Here is a 16,712-nt window from a genome sequence, read left to right on the forward strand (position 1 = left end):
CAGGACTTGTGCTTCGCTCGCGGTTTCGTTTCTTTTCGACAATTCTCAACGCATTCAGACGTCGATCTGGGGCGTGTGTGTGACGTGGCTTTTTGAAGGCTCATTCATCCATACCCGAGGGTGTGATCTCTCAGTCGCCTGTAGGGCGCCTTTGGATTTCCCAGTCGCCTTGAGGGCGCCGTTGTACAGCTTCGGCTGTGTGACTGCCCTTGCCATCCGCACGGGATTCTGGTCTCGATTGGACATCGTTCTAGCGATCGCTGGAGCGAATCAACTTCATCTTGAAGCCGGGAATAAGAGACATTGGGGAATGTTCTTGTTACGCTCACTTGGCGCACAGTGAGTTACTTTATACTAGCTGATGATACCATCATAAGATATACATTGATTGTACTTTTGATTGCTATTATTGTTGTACTGTTATTCTTGTGTGATTTTTAATACAATATTTGTTTGTTGGTAACAACTGGTGTGGTTTCACCATTGATTTTTGAAACAGAATAACACATTTTTCTGCCGTGAGTCCTCTCGGGGCTCGGAGGTACACCGTGACCAGCGGGTCAGGGAGGAGCACGTAACATAACATAATCATGGTAATGCTAACATAATCATGGTAATGCTAACATAATCATGGTAATGCTAACATAATCATGGTAATGCTAACATAATCATGGTAATGCTAACATAATCATGGTAATGCTAACGTAATCATAGTAATGCTAATGTAATCAGGGTAATGCTAACGTAATCATGGTAATGCTTACATAATCATAGTAATGCTAACGTAATCATGGTAATGCTAACGTAATCATGGTAATGCTAACATAATCATGGTGTTTAAGATCGCCCTACCCTCCTGTTGGGGGTGGGGGGTGGAGGGGAGGAGGTGCTTGGGATCGCCTCACCATCATGTTGGGGGTGGGGAGGAGGGTGGGGGTGTTTATGATCACCTTACCCTGCTCTTGGGGGAATGGGGTGTTTAAGCTCGCCCTACCCTCCTGTTGGGGGGAGGGGGTGGAGGGGAGGGGGTGCTTGGGATCGTGTTACCATCATGTTGGGGGAATGGAGTGTTTAAGATCGCCCTACCCTCCTGTTGGGGGGATGGGGTGTTTAAGATCGCCCTACCCTCCTGTTGGGGGGATGGGGTGTTTATGATCGCTCTACCCTCCTGTTGGGGGAATGGGGTGTTTAAGATCGCTCTACCCTCCTGTTGGGGGGATGGGGTGTTTAAGATCGCCCTACCCTCTTGTTGGGGGGATGGGGTGTTTAAGATCGCCCTACCCTCCTGTTGGGGGGGTGGGGTGTTTAAGATCGCCCTACCCTCCTGTTGGGGGGATGGGGTGTTTAGATCGCTCTACCCTCCTGTTGGGGGAATGGGGTGTTTAAGATCGCCCTACCCTCCTGTTGGGGGGATGGGGTGTTAAGATCGCCCTACCCTCCTGTTGGGGGGATGGGGTGTTTAAGATCGCCCTACCCTCCTTTTGGGGGAATGGGGTGTTTAAGATCGCTCTACCCTCCTGTTGGGGGAATGGGGTGTTTAAGATCGACTTACCCTCCTGATGCTGAAGTTCCAATGCTCTCATTACAATATGCAATGTTTTGACAGATTTGTTGACAAATTACTCCCCTCAATGCTGATCCTCCACCGAGAAAGTCTCATTTATTGGACTGTATTATATTGTTACAGACACGACTTTGATGTTAAAGTGGGCCGAGCGGAATGGCCGTCGTGTCCGCACAAATTACCCGACTATACTCGACGTTGACGAAGTCGCGTTACGCTGGCTCAATAAGAAAAAGAAGACACCCGGCTGGGTTATAAAATGACGACACCAGGGATACGGTTCTCAAGACCTCCGGAGGAGATTATATTCGTTACGGAAGGTCAGATTACAGGGACGAGAGGTACAACATAGAAAGACAAGCACTTAGACACAAGCTTATCTTAACCCCGGACAGACGACAGGTAAACGGGACAAGGCTGACTCACACGGGGGTTGATGGCAGGAAAGCGGTTGTCGATGGCTCCAGGTGCACCTGTGCTCAAAGGTTAGAATCGACCCGGTCCGGTCCAGAGATGCGGGAGGTTTCACAGCGCTCGGAGGGGACGTTCTTTCACAGGCGGGCCTTTCTCTCTCAGCGCTCGCAGGCAACGTTCTTTCTCAGGCGGGGCGCATCTGTCGTCACATCCGGCGCGTGGCCGCGTATAGCCGGCGGGGAGTGACACGCCCTCGGCTCGTTAGCTCCGCCTCGTGGAATCGGCACGTTGCTTCTCATTGGGTGCGTGCGGGGGGGTTTACCAGGCTCCGCCCTTGACGAGGAGCTGACAAGGAGCCCCTTCGTGGTAACCCCGTGGAGCGCATGGTCTGGAGCGCATTGTCGATGGCGGCGAACCGAGCCGGTGGGAGGACGCACACTCCCCCCCGCGCAGCGCCGTGCCCCTCTGTTGTTGTAGACGGGGAAGAAGATGGGAGGAGGTATGGGAAAGGTCCTAAACTCACTACTGATGCCATATAATCACATTCTGGTGCAACGAAGAGTCATAATTAATGGAAACGAGGCCTTAACTGACATAGACTAAGAATAACTAGGAAGATGTCCGAAAGTTGTCTACGTGTGGTGCGGTGGACCTGGGCACGACATTTAATGGGGGAATAAGGGGAAGGTCGGCTCTACTGATTGTTATTTACATGCAATGGGACTAGGGAATGGGGGATTGGGGAAAGTTGGGGAGTATTGGAGAAAATAGGGGAATATTTACAAGCGGATATGGAGGCCAAATTCCATATTCGCAACATTGCACCCTTCTCTACCCTCGGGGCGTCCCGACCCGATAAATTTTTACCTACTTTAGTGTGGCACGCAATGTAGTTCCCTCTACTATTAACTCTACCCTGAGTGCGACAGTTTTACAGATATTCACAAATGAGTAAATATGTCCCCCTGCGACGTTGCACCCTTCTCCTCACAGAAACACACCCACAGGATAACCGAATCCGGAAAGAATTCGCAAACTACACATACAGCCGGTAGGGAGCATTATTTACAAGATTACGCTGATATCTACACTACGATCCAGGACCTGTCTTTGGAGGAACACATGCAGATGTTATGCATAGAGAGAGCGCGCTTGCCAGCATCGATACACCAACCCACGAGTGCTCTGTGGCCGACGGCCTTTAATAACGTGCAGAGCACCCCGTCCCAGCATCAAAAGCACCACCCCACCACCAATCGGTGCAGTCACCATTGTTCATTGGAATAAAAATAAATTCGACAACCCCTAACCCTGCAGGTGTCTCTTGCTCTTCGTGTGGCCTTCAGTGGTGTTAATTAACAGTGGTTCACCTTTATGGCATAGGTGCCACGTTGACCCATAGGTCCATCCCCGGGTGGTGCTTGGCCGCAAACGAACTGCGGTCCATTGTGGGTGGCCACAAACATTGCGGTCCATATGGTGTATCGATCCCGGCAGCAAACAGCGAAAGTGCAGGGCCATAACTGCGCAGCCAGCACCTCTCTCTCCTCTCTCTCTACCCCAAAGCCAGATCCTCGGAGGTGGGAGACAAAAGAAGCAGACAAGTGAGTAAGGTGGTAAGGGCGCAAAAGTGCACGCAATGTAAGGTGATGCACACTGGGGGCACATGGGAACCAGGTGAGACAGGTACGTTCCTATCGTACGCCCCCCCCCCCCCCCACCAGGTAACCTACATGGCCCCTCCCTTACCCCTTACTGTATCCACAAAACACAACACTACCCATAAACATCTACTTTACAAATCAACAAACATCCCTACTGTCTTCCCCGTTCCTCCCATAAACCAAATTCGTCTTCTCTCCCTCCTAACCAATCAAATTTGCCATTTTCAACTCTCATCAAAATTTGCCATTTTCAACTCAACATCAAAATTTGCCATTACCAATTCATCATCAGTCCCTCCTAGGGAGGGAGAGATGGAATCACCCCAATGTCTCATCCACGTCGTGATGCGTCTCACAAATCCACAGCAATTTCATTTCCTGCAACAAAACAAAGAAAACACAGGTGTGGAGTCATCATCATCACCACAGGTAAGTGGCTGCGTATGGTGCGACAGGTTCATCAATCCTAACTATTTCCTAAGTGACTTTAACAACTTTACACTACCCGGGGTCTTTCTCCGGCCAAACCATTGGCCCTCTTACACTATGGGTTCTAAAAACCAATTCCCATTGGCCAAACTGTGGTGCTCTTCAATTTGGGGTCTCACTCCCCCGATTCATCTCCCGGTGCCCTCGTACAATTTCTGGGCTGCGACGTGTACCTCTCCCAGTGGGTCTACCCACCTGCACACCTCCACCACTGCAGTTGCCTCCGAGCTTACCTGCTCCTTACCCTAACCTAACTACCAGGGGAAGGCCCTCTGGCACTCTCCCCACTCGGTGCCCTCTCTGGCACTGGGCTACCCGGGTCCATCCTCCGGATCCTCGGGCCCCATCCACAACTCTACCGGCTCCCAGAGCCCACCTGCGGCCTCACCTGGCCGACATCCTCACAGTGGTGGAGTGCCCAACCAACTACACACACTAACAGGCTACACGCCCCGCCATTTCCACAACACTAATGCACCCATTCACAACACCATTCTGCAACCGCACCACAAATGCCAATATCCAACCACAACTTACCTATACCCTCTACCTAACACTTACACTACCCGCCCCGGGTATTCGTGAAAGGGGGTCCACTCTTCCCCCATCCACACCTTCGCACCATGCACACCACTCCGTACCACTTACTCCAACTCTCTCCACACACCTGTACTTGCACACCTGTGCTCTCACACCTGGTGCCACCTGCACCCTTCTCTCCCCAAGCGCCTTCGCGCTGATCCACAACACTCACTACTCACACACTGCTCCACACACCTGTCCAGTTGCACACCTGTGCAATCACACCTGTTCAATTCTCACAAACACGGCATCATCTCAGCTAACTACTCCCTTCTGAAACTTGCGCTTCCCAGTCGTCCCTTTAAACTATTGCGCTCCCTCGTCATTATCATCCACACTAATCTACCTGCGTCCCTACTACAGGTATCAGTCACCAACTAAACTTAACGTCACCTAATGTCAATCCTCGCTAGATCCCTACACACCATATCCTAACCCACCCGGGCTAGTTTTCACTGCCATACACCCCATAAACTATTGCTCCTTTGCCCCCACATGGGAAGGATGGTGGATTTGCCATCCCACCACATCGGGGGTCTCTCACTACCAATTTTGCACATCGAATTTCAACAAATTAAAAATTTGCCAATCACTGCCCATCATCTGCCAATCACTACTGCCAATCCCTTGCCAATCATCAAATTTTGTTTTTCTCTAATTTTGGGTCCAAAACACTAACCTCATCACCCAGTCGACTCACTAATACCTCTCGGTGCGCCAATCCCTGTCCAAAGCCCGGCTTCGTAAAGCCAAGCAATGGATGCTGGTTGTTTTGTGCCAGCGGCTGGATGCGTCCGGCATTCGGGGCAGGGACGGGGGCTTACCCGGGCTGAGATCCCACGCACCACCTCGGCGTGGAGCCATCCAATGTCCCGATCTCGACCTGCCGGAATGCCTCAACAAAACGTGGTCGCTATAGCGACCCTTCCTATCCAGCTGCCCGCTCCACCTAGTGGAGCCTGGACGCGGCCGTTCAAAGCGAGGCCCGGCACGCACCGAGGGCCCGCTTCGGCTAAAAGTCGCTCTAACCTCTAACCCGTTTAATGTCGATGCTTCACCTGCATGCTTACACCCCGCAGCCCGTTCCTTGCTCACACATCCAGCCGTGCTCATGCTCCTCGTACCTTTCCTTACACACCCAGGTACACCCATTCCACTCACAGCCTTGGTCACACACCTGACCACCGAACACTTTGGCACACATTCGTTGCTCGCACACCTCACCAATACACCGCTTCGCGCCCCCTCCTCGGTCACCTCCTCTGTGACAATCACAGGTGTGCTCTCATTCGCACACCCAACCACGTGCCTCACCACCAACTCCAGCGTGCATTCCCACTCACGCTCTACCATTCCAGGTGTGCATCCTGCCATCCCAGGTGTACATCCTCGCTCACCTGTCACAACTAACTCACGCTCCATGTCACTCTCACTCCTCTCACCACCACTCTTGACAACGCACTCACCCTTACTCTTGACAGCACACTCTTTCCCCATGCACCTGTCCGTCACACACCTTTCTCGCGCACACTCTCCCGTTACACCCTCTGTAACACTCACCACAGGTGGACACTCTTCCTTACTTCTGACAGCGCACTCTTTCCTCATGCACCTGTCCGTCACACACCTTTCTCGCGCACACTCTCCCGTTACATCCTCTGTAACACTCACCACAGGTGGACACTCTTCCTTACTTCTGACAGCGCACTCTTTCCTCATGCACCTGTCCGTCACACACCTTTCTCGCGCACACTCCTGCGCACACTCTCCCGTCACACCATCTGCAACACTCACCACACCGCGCTTCCACGTGCTCCCTCGCACACACGCTACGACCGACTCACTCTCGCCAGCACACTCACTCCTTGGCACGCACTTTTTCCTCACACACCCCAGAGTCGGACTTTCTTGCACACCTCCTTTTTCGCACACCAGACCTGTCGCACACTTCACCAGTGGCCTCTCACGAACATCCGGGTCTATCTCGACCCCCAAGCTTATTAAATCACCTGGCGCATCATACGCACGACCATATTGGTCACCACTTACACCAGGTCTTCTTCCTCTTCGCTTCTCCTCCATCACCTGCGAATCCCTCATCCGGTTAATGAGCACATCACGATCCAAACACAGACTTTGGACCAATTCTTTCATCTCCTCTTTTATCTCTTTGTTATCCCCTCTCCGTCGCTTCTTAATTTCGCTCACCCCCTCTTCCACTTCTTTCTGTGTCGCTTTCAAACCTCCTAATACCGCAGTGTTCCTTTGAACCTGCTCCACTAACTCCGTTTGTCCCACCGTCAGCTGCTCCACCTCCTGCGTCAGGTCCTCTATGCCCCCTTGCAATTTTACAGTCCCCTTTCTCACCTCCTTCTCCATGCGCTCCTTACAGTGCCTCACCTCCTCGCGCACTCCTCCGACCTCCTCACTCACTCCTCTTCTGATCTCCTCTCCCTCTACCCCATTTTTCACTCCCTCTATCTGATTCTCCTGGGCAGCCATTCTATTTTCTACCCCCATTAACCCATTTTTCACCTCCTTTATCCCGTTGTCTAACCCCTCTCCGGTACCCCTCGCTTCGTCCCTCATTACCCCCATCTGGTTTCCCATTACCCCCAATCGCTCACTCCGAGCCCTCGCTTCGTCCCTCATTACCCCCATTTCGTTTCCCATTACCCCCATTTGGTTATTCATTACCCCCATTTTTGCTTCTAGCCTCTCCATAAGGGCCCCCATTTGCAACATAAAAAGGTTCGGATCCACCAGGGGCGCTGCCACGGTCGCGGGCGCGGTGACCAGCGAGGCGCCATTTTGCGCTCCCGCAATGTCGGGCTCAGCGACGCTATTTTGTGCGTCTGCTACCCTCGCTGCTTCGCTCTCCTCCTGTCCCTCATGTCCCTCAATTTGGTCCTGGACCGACCCTGCTTCACTCTCCCCTACCGGACCCCAGCCGTCTTGATCCGCCATAGCGCGACTTTCAAAATTCGAGTTTCGTAACACCAATCCAAATTTTGCTGTTATAATTTCGTCGAGCGCAGTAACCGCGGGACCGCGCTCCGGATCGATTTGGTCGAGCGCCGTACGCGCTCCGGCTCGATTTTCCCTCCCAAAATTTGGGCCTAACTAATTTAGTCCCGGGTCCGAATCTCACTCCTCGACACCAATTGTTACTCTAATAGTACAATTGGTGTTCCAAAATTTGGGCTAAATAAATTTAGTCCCAGGTTCGAATCCAACTCCTGACAACCAATTGTTACAGACACGACTTTGATGTTAAAGTGGGCCGAGCGGAATGGCCGTCGTGTCCGCACAAATTACCCGACTATACTCGACGTTGACGAAGTCGCGTTACGCTGGCTCAATAAGAAAAAGAAGACACCCGGCTGGGTTATAAAATGACGACACCAGGGATACGGTTCTCAAGACCTCCGGAGGAGATTATATTCGTTACGGAAGGTCAGATTACAGGGACGAGAGGTACAACATAGAAAGACAAGCACTTAGACACAAGCTTATCTTAACCCCGGACAGACGACAGGTAAACGGGACAAGGCTGACTCACACGGGGGTTGATGGCAGGAAAGCGGTTGTCGATGGCTCCAGGTGCACCTGTGCTCAAAGGTTAGAATCGACCCGGTCCGGTCCAGAGATGCGGGAGGTTTCACAGCGCTCGGAGGGGACGTTCTTTCACAGGCGGGCCTTTCTCTCTCAGCGCTTGCAGGCAACGTTCTTTCTCAGGCGGGGCGCATCTGTCGTCACATCCGGCGCGTGGCCGCGTATATCCGGCGGGGAGTGACATGCCCTCGGCTCGTTAGCTCCGCCTCGTGGAATCGGCACGTTGCTTCTCATTGGGTGCGTGCGGGGGGGTTTACCAGGCTCCGCCCTTGACGAGGAGCTGACAAGGAGCCCCTTCGTGGTAACCCCGTGGAGCGCATGGTCTGGAGCGCATCGTCTGGAGCGCATTGTCGATGGCGGCGAACCGAGCCGGTGGGAGGACGCACACTCCCCCCCGCGCAGCGCCGTGCCCCTCTGTTGTTGTAGACGGGGAAGAAGATGGGAGGAGGTATGGGAAAGGTCCTAAACTCACTACTGATGCCATATAATCACATTCTGGTGCAACGAAGAGTCATAATTAATGGAAACGAGGCCTTAACTGACATAGACTAAGAATAACTAGGAAGATGTCCGAAAGTTGTCTACGTGTGGTGCGGTGGACCTGGGCACGACATTTAATGGGGGAATAAGGGGAAGGTCGGCTCTACTGATTGTTATTTACATGCAATGGGACTAGGGAATGGGGGATTGGGGAAAGTTGGGGAGTATTGGAGAAAATAGGGGAATATTTACAAGCGGATATGGAGGCCAAATTCCATATTCGCAACAATATATTGCAAATAATTACTTCGGCAAAATCCATAACTTTGTGTTGATTGTAACCCTCTGTGTTGTGTTGTGTTGAGTTTTGTGAACCGTCATTTTGAGGGGCTTTTCCCCTTGTGTCTATATTTTATGTTCTATTCCATGATTACTCCCACATCATAACAGGGACATTTTCAGTATAAATTATTTTGATTATCATTTAACGTTGTGTCGTACCTGCATCCATATCGAGCGAGGGGAACAGACCAGTTATCTCCTTGTTGGTCGCTGTAGTATGAAATGAGAAATGCTCCAACTTTTCCATGTCTCGTACATTTTCCACATCTGTGGTAGTGCCTCCATCTCCTGGATGCATGGACCTATCTACGTGTGATTCTTGCATGCAGGATGTCTCATTATTTTCCTCAACATTTCCCAAGCCCTCTCCTTCTCTCTGGTCATTGGTGGCAGGTCCTGCCTCAACCTCAGAATTTGGTGACTCAACGCCAGAGTCATAGCTCAGTCCACGAGACAAAGAATGTGCTTGAGGGGAAATGTGAAGCTCATCAGAGCACTTGAGGAGAGAATGAGCAGAGGCTTGGGGAAGAGCCAGAGCTGCAACAGCTGTGTTAATGTTGAGGAGTGTAGAATCCAGATCTTCCATGGCTGCGGAAAGAACATAAGACACAGAGTAAGGGCAACTGAGTGATGATAAATAATGGTATGATTTTAAAAACTCGTCAGCGAGAACATTATCCAAATGTGACCATTTACCATGGATAAACAGATCAAGATTGATTGCACCAGTTACAACAATTCAATGCTACAGTATCACCATCTTTGACTTGAGCAAAGAATAAGTAGCCTAGAGCCCCGCTGCTGCTTGTCCATATTCATTTCAAATACAATACAGTATGAAAGTTGTACCTTTATTGGGTTGTCTGTGACTGCATGAGACAAAAAAAATCCAGCAGAAACAAGGAGAAAAAGAAATAAAATGTCATAGCCCCCGTGGTTTTAGTAATTTTGCTGTAAGGAGTTAAAGGCCTCAGGTCGGCCATATTTGGTTGGATTACGGGCCTGATCGCCACCTCGTGGTGGCAGATGAAGTAAGAATGTGCCCATAAGGTTGGAATCATACAATTATCATGTTTGGATAACTAATATAAACTAATACCTTCTGATAAAGTAATAACTATACCTTCTGATCCAGGAGCCACAGAGTCAGGAGGAGTTCCTGATGGAGTTATGGGCTCGTCTGGGATGAGTGTTAAGAGAGTGCAGGAATGATCATTGAAGCAAGGGATGTAAGGCGAAGGGAGGAAGGGGAGAGAGGAAGAATGGAAATAAATATAACTATGTTAAGTATCTCCAAATACATGTACAGCAAGCATTTTTGGAGCAACAACATGAACCACTGTTATAACAAAAAACTTAAGAGTGGTAGCTATGGCTCATACCAAAACTAGAATGGCACTAGGTAAAGCACATACCTCCGCCATGCTGAACAGTTTATGTTTTGTATCCCACTGAAGGGCCGAATCTGGATTCGGGCCTGAATCAAAATCGAATCAGCTTGTTCTTGTCATCTAACCAACTCATCCACCAAGTTTAGTCATAACTCGTGCATAACTTTTTTAAATACCATGTTATATATAGCTTTTCGCCCGATCTCTCAATGGTGAAGAATCACTTGAAAATTAAATCATTCTTAGACCCTTTACACCCCTTAGACCCTTTTCACCATTTAGACCCCTTAGACCCCTTCGACCATTTACACCCCTAACACTCCTTAGACCCTTTACACCCCTTAGACTCCTCTAGACCCTTTACACCCCTTAGATCACTTTGACCATTTACACCCTTTACACACATTAGATCCTTTCATACCCATTTCGACCCTTTTGAGACATATACACCTTTTGACACTTTTCAGACCTATTGACTTTTTAAGACACTTTGGCCAATTAGGACCATTTGGACACTCTTGACCCCTTTTGCTCTTTCGTCCTTAGACACCTTTAGACCCCATTTGGCCATTTTAAGATCCTTGATTCTTTAAACACTTTAGACCCCTTTATGACCCTAAAAAAAAAACTTTAGACCCCTTAGATAATTGGAAAACATTTACTCCCAAAATCGGTTTTGCCGACCTTTTCCATGCACAATTCGTGTCGAATTACAAGTTGCGATGATGAATCTAAACTGATATCTCAAAGTGAAACTGATGTTGAAACGTGAAACTGAAACTACTGATCTATGGATCATCGAATGGGAAACCAGAATGAAATGCTGTGGGAAATTGCTGAAAGCAAATCTATGGGAAATATAGAGAGAGGGGGAAGGTCGGAGCTGAAGAAACGATGTGGAGAGGGATAAGTGCCTGGAGGTGGTCTGGTCTGTTGGTAAGGAAAGAACTTTGGTGATCTTCCGTCAGGCTGTAGGCCCAAAACATGCCTAAACCCATTTCCCAGCTGAGCTTTCATAATATCACCCTCACTCCTGAGCAGTATTTTGGAGGTACAACAAGCATGGATTGGAAATCTTAGCTGATAGAATGGAACGAGATTGTCGAGGTTACCAGCTGCACCCATTCTGACATTTGCTCACTGAATATTTACACTGAATTCCCATTTCTATTGTGGAAGTGGATTTAATTATTTGCGTACTTAATTTGTGAACTGAGTGACTTTCTTGAGCCTCAACCGCTTCAACCGCTTACTGCAAACACTTGAGTTGTAATTGCTTGGTTAAGCTTCATTAATATATGTAGATTAGCATAAATTGTCTCTTTTATAAAGCTTAAGTTTCATTAATATATATTGTTCAGTTTAAATCGTGTTCGATAAACTCTACCAGTCCTAAACATTTCTTTTACTGAGACTGAGGGTCGTAAACCAGGCTAGGCTGCAGGAAAACTCGCTTCCAGGTCGACCTGCCTGCTCGAGTTGTGTACTGGCTCCCTTATCAGAGCTTCGCAATTTGATTTGTGATAGACTAAAGAATAGTTTTCTTTCATTAAATATCTGTATAACAAATAAATGTACTGTTTATATAAAACATATGATATATACAATCATTATATTCAACAAAATAAGCTATGTATTCAGATTTCAAATATATATAAGTTTGGGAAAGATGTTCCACATGGAAGATGACCTCCACTCTGCCCTGACTATGACTCAACCACGGATACCCCAATTGGTAGCCAAAATGCAATTTCAGCCACCCACTGAGTTTTTAATTCACTTTTACGGCACATGCACCGCGTCCCTAGTTGAGTTGTTGTCGAATTGAGTTTCTTTTTGTGAGATTATAACACACTGCGTTAAATACAGACACAACAGAGTTTTTAGTTTTCACATATTCTTGACTTGGAACCTTTTCATACTGTTTTCTTGTGTGACAGTTCTATTTTATGCTGTCCATAGTGTTGCTATCGACAATATTAAAATCTAATATCAAACATGCATCATTCGAGCGACGTTGCTTTGTTTGCTTCTTCCAAAAACGATGTAGTTGGGAGCCAGTAAGGAACAGAAAAAAACTATGGAACTAAATGTTCATGTTGCCTACTTGTAATTCATTTTCTGTGTAATAATTTACCAATTCTCATACAAACAAAATAGCCAATTAAAGGAAAAAACACCTCTTAGAATGCACCACAGAGCATCTAGAAATCAAAATTTTGCTGGCAGGCATGCCCCCAGGCCCCCAGCCTGCTTACACGTGCTCCGTCGCTCGACACTCGCGAAAGGGAGGGGGTGCTGGGGATGTGCTCTGGGAGCCAAGGGGGCCATAACACATAAAAAGGTTGGGAACCCCTGATTTAAACTATAGAACGAACCTCTTTAATTGTTAGTACGTTTGTATAAGTATGTCGTGTGTTAAAACTTATATTGCAAAAATGTTAACATCTGCAACTGATTCAAGCACTGTTCCTCCCTCTTAGGAATAGATAATTACCTTAGCAACCAGGAGTCAGAAAATTCCTTTTTTTCCAGGAAAGCCAATTACACACTTTCTTTCAAGCCAACAAACTGAAATTAATACTCTATTAATTTGATACAACCTATGTGAAAGTAAAGAGACAAGATGGTAAATGTATTAAGACACAATTAGATACAGTCAAGTGAAAAAGTAAGTACACCCCATGTAAAGTTTTGACGTTTTCAACATATTTCAACATACAGCTATTTGATCTTCATTTTTTTTTTTTTTTTTTTTTTTTTTTTTTTGTATACAAGATCGAGGCTCGTGAAAGAGCGAACATTAATCACACAGAAAGACAAACCGACACATAAAACATATAACATCGGGAGCGGTAGACAAGATGGGGAGAGGGGGAAGGACACAAACACAACATTTGAGAGCAGGGACCGAGAGACATGGAGACATCGAGAGATCTGAGAGAGGGCGAGGGCTTTGGGGGGGGGGGGGCATGGGAAGGGGGCGGTGGGAGAGGTATAAAACATATGGACACTGCCAGGACTTCCAGGAAAGAAGTTGGAATTTCAAACAAGGTGGATCTGGGGTGAATTAGCGGGGGTAGAAAAGATCAAGGTTTTGGATGGGGGAAGATAAGAGATGGTGGTGAACAGCTGTTTTAAAGACCTGGAGGGAGGAGTGGGATTGAAGGGAGTGAGGGAGTTTGTTCCAGAGGCGGGAGAAAAGAGGAATGAAAGAGTGAAGGTGAGCAGAGAGCCGAGATTTCGGCAGTTTAACCATCAGAGGGTTGCTGGCAGATCTTGTGCGACCTGTAGGAATATTTGGGGGACAGAGCACAGAGAGAGCTGGGGGTGCAAGGCCGGAGAGGAGTTGGTAGAAGACAGAAAGACCACCTACCTGCCTGCGGTGAGTGAGTGAAAGGCCCTCAGAGATAGCTTCATCGCGGGAGATTCCAATAATTCTGAAAGCTTTGGTTTCAACAGCGTGAAGCCGAGCTAGGTGTGAGGCAGGAGCACCGGCCCATAGGGGAGAACAGTATTCCATTGAGCTGCGGATGAAAGCCTTGTATGTGGTGAGGAGCTCAGGTGTGCCGAGGAAGGACTTCGCACGACGGAGGATGCCCAGTCGGCGACTGGCTTTGGAGGCCAGCTTGGAAATGTGGTTTTCCCAAGAAAGATCATGGCAGATAGTGAGACCCAAAATCTTTAGCGACAGAACTTCTTGGAGAGGATTGTTGAGAAAGTAGATGGGAGGGTTGTCCATTCGATCTTTTCGGAGAGACATAGTAAGAGTGTGAGATTTGTCAGGATTGAAAGACATGTTCCACTTGTTTGACCAGTCTGTGATTTTGTCCAGGTCTTCAGAGAGTGAGGAGGCAGCAGACTGCCGATCTGAGGGAAGAGGAATGGAGCGGCAGAGAGTGGAGTCATCAGCAAAGAGATAGAGAGGATTTTCGAGAGAGTCAGAGAGATCATTGATGAAGACCAGGAAAAGCACGGGGCCCAGAACACTGCCTTGGGGAACTCCAGCCTGAACAGGAAGAGGAGATGAGAGAAACCCATTCAGGGCCACACGTTGACGACGACTAGAGAGGAAGTCCGCCAGCCATGCGTGGAGATTTCCATGGATACCAAAGGAGGAGAGTTTGGTGAGCAGAGCGGGTTGCCAGACCTAATCGAAGGCACGTGATGTGTCGAGGGAGACAGCTCTAATTTCCTCTTTGGCATTGAGGACCTCCATCCATTGTTGAGACAGCAGAAGCAGCATGTCCAGAGTAGAGTGACCTGGTCTGAAACCAAATTGATGATCAGAGATCAAGCCATTGGAGAAGAGGAAAGATTTCATATCCGAAGCAATGATGGATTCCATGACTTTGCTGATAATTGGGAGAAGGCTGATTGGTCTGTAGTTGCTAGGATCTGTTTTTGCACCTTTTTTGTGCAAAGCGGTGATGTTGGCTGATTTCCAAGCAGATGGCAGTTGACCTTGAGCAAAAGAGAGGGTGAAGAGAACAGAGAGAGGGTGAGATAGAGCAGCAGCGCAGGATTTTAGGACCCGTGGGCTGATGCCGTCGGGTCCAGTTGCAGAATCAGAGTCGAGGGTTGACAGAAACTTTTCCACCTTGTCAGGAGGAAAGGACACAGAGTCCAGGAGCAGCAGGGTACGACTGGGTATGGTGGGTACAGAGAGGGATGGGTTTGGGACACAAGATTTAGAGGCAAACACAGAGTTGAGGCATTCAGCTTTTTCACGTGCGGAGTCAGCTGTGTAGCCGTTTGAGGTAAGGGAGGGGATGGAGGGGGAACAAACACCAGAAACGGATTTGACCAGACGCCACCAGGATTTGGAAGAGGGAGACAGATAAGAGAGTTCGGTCTTGAGAACGGAGAGATATTGTTTCCTGGCTCTCCTGAGGGTGGACACACGCTTGTTTCGGGCTTTGTGAAAGGAAATGAGATTTCCTTCCGTTGGATTTGCTTTCCAGGAGACGAAGGCAAGTTGTTTCTGGGCAACAGCCTCACCACAAGATTCCGTGTACCATGGACGGGAGGAAGGGTATGACAACTGAAGACGAGATGGGATAAATCTGTGCATGAGAGAGAGCAATTTACTTTGGAAGAATTCCCAGGATGAGTTGATGTCAGAGGTGGTAGAGATGGGAGACCAGTCCAGATGATTGATTGCTGCTTGAAGACCGTGCCAGTTGGCCTGAGTGAAATGCCAAACTCGTCGACGCTGAGCAGGCTCCCTGAGGATGGTCAGAGAGATGTCCACTTTAACAAGGACATGATCAGATGATCCGATCGGAGCAGAAGAAGAGCAGCAGACATTTTCAGGGAAGTTAGTCATAACCAAGTCCAGAAGAGAAGATGTTCCGTTGACTGAGATCCGGGTCGGGAAATTGACAGATTGTGTCAGTCCCAGTGAGTCGCAGAAGTCCTTTGCTGAGGAGCCATGGCTGGTGAGAGAGGTACCCACACCCAGCCAACTGGCATGATGACAGTTGAAATCACCACATATGAGGAAGAGAGAGTTGGGATGAGTAGATAGAAGTTGGTCCATATCATCAGACAGCGAGATGTAGATGGAGTCATCACTGTTTGGTGGACGGTACAACACACATATGAACAAGAGGTGGGAGCGAAGGGGAAGCCGTAGCCAGAGGTATTCCTGGGGGTGAGGTGGAGAGAGTACAGTGCAGGGCGAGTGAGGAAGAGACTTTTTGATAAAGATAGCAACCCCGCCTCCAGGACGAGGCTCAGGTCTATCATACCGGAGGAGGGAGTAGCCCGGGAGAGATACTATGGAATCAGAGACATCATAAAGGAGGAAAGTTTCTGTTAAGCAGATCACGTCTGGTTTGACAGAAGCAACCTGTATGGAGAGATCAGTTAAGTTTGAACGAAGGCCCCGGATGTTTGAGGTCCATACCGTTAATGAAGAGGAAGGGGGAGCATCAGATACAGAACAGGGGGGAGAAGGGGTAGGGTAAGATGTGGAAGAGGTGGAAGAGGTAGGGAGAGCTGTTGAAGGTGTGTCAGAGATTTCAGAATAGCTCGGAGAAAGGGAAGGATGGGGCGGACAAAAGGCTTGATGGTGATTGGGTGAGCCACAATGAGGTGTTATTTGAGGAGGGGGAAGAGTGAGGCAGAAGGTTGGGGGAGTTGGAGGTGATTGTTTGAAGGGGGAAG

General features: G+C 48.7%; 1 protein-coding gene across 2 annotated transcripts in view; it reads right to left on the reverse strand.

The window, feature by feature from the left end:
* Window positions 1-16,712, reverse strand: part of LOC137436845 (reticulon-1-like) — a 112,401-nt gene that overhangs the window by 84,941 nt on the left and 10,748 nt on the right. For both annotated transcript variants that reach the window (XM_078787153.1, XM_078787152.1), the window contains exons 2-3: window positions 10,274-10,330; window positions 9,310-9,738 (exon numbers count right to left, since the gene is read on the reverse strand). In XM_078787153.1, the coding sequence (XP_078643279.1) occupies window positions 9,310-9,736 (427 nt within the window). In that variant the 5' untranslated portion in view covers window positions 9,737-9,738; window positions 10,274-10,330. The remainder of the gene's footprint in view (window positions 1-9,309; window positions 9,739-10,273; window positions 10,331-16,712) is intronic.

Source organism: Myxine glutinosa, chromosome 11 (assembly GCF_964187855.1).
Source record: "Myxine glutinosa chromosome 11, kmMyxGlut1.1, whole genome shotgun sequence".
Lineage (NCBI taxonomy): Eukaryota > Metazoa > Chordata > Myxini > Myxiniformes > Myxinidae > Myxine > Myxine glutinosa.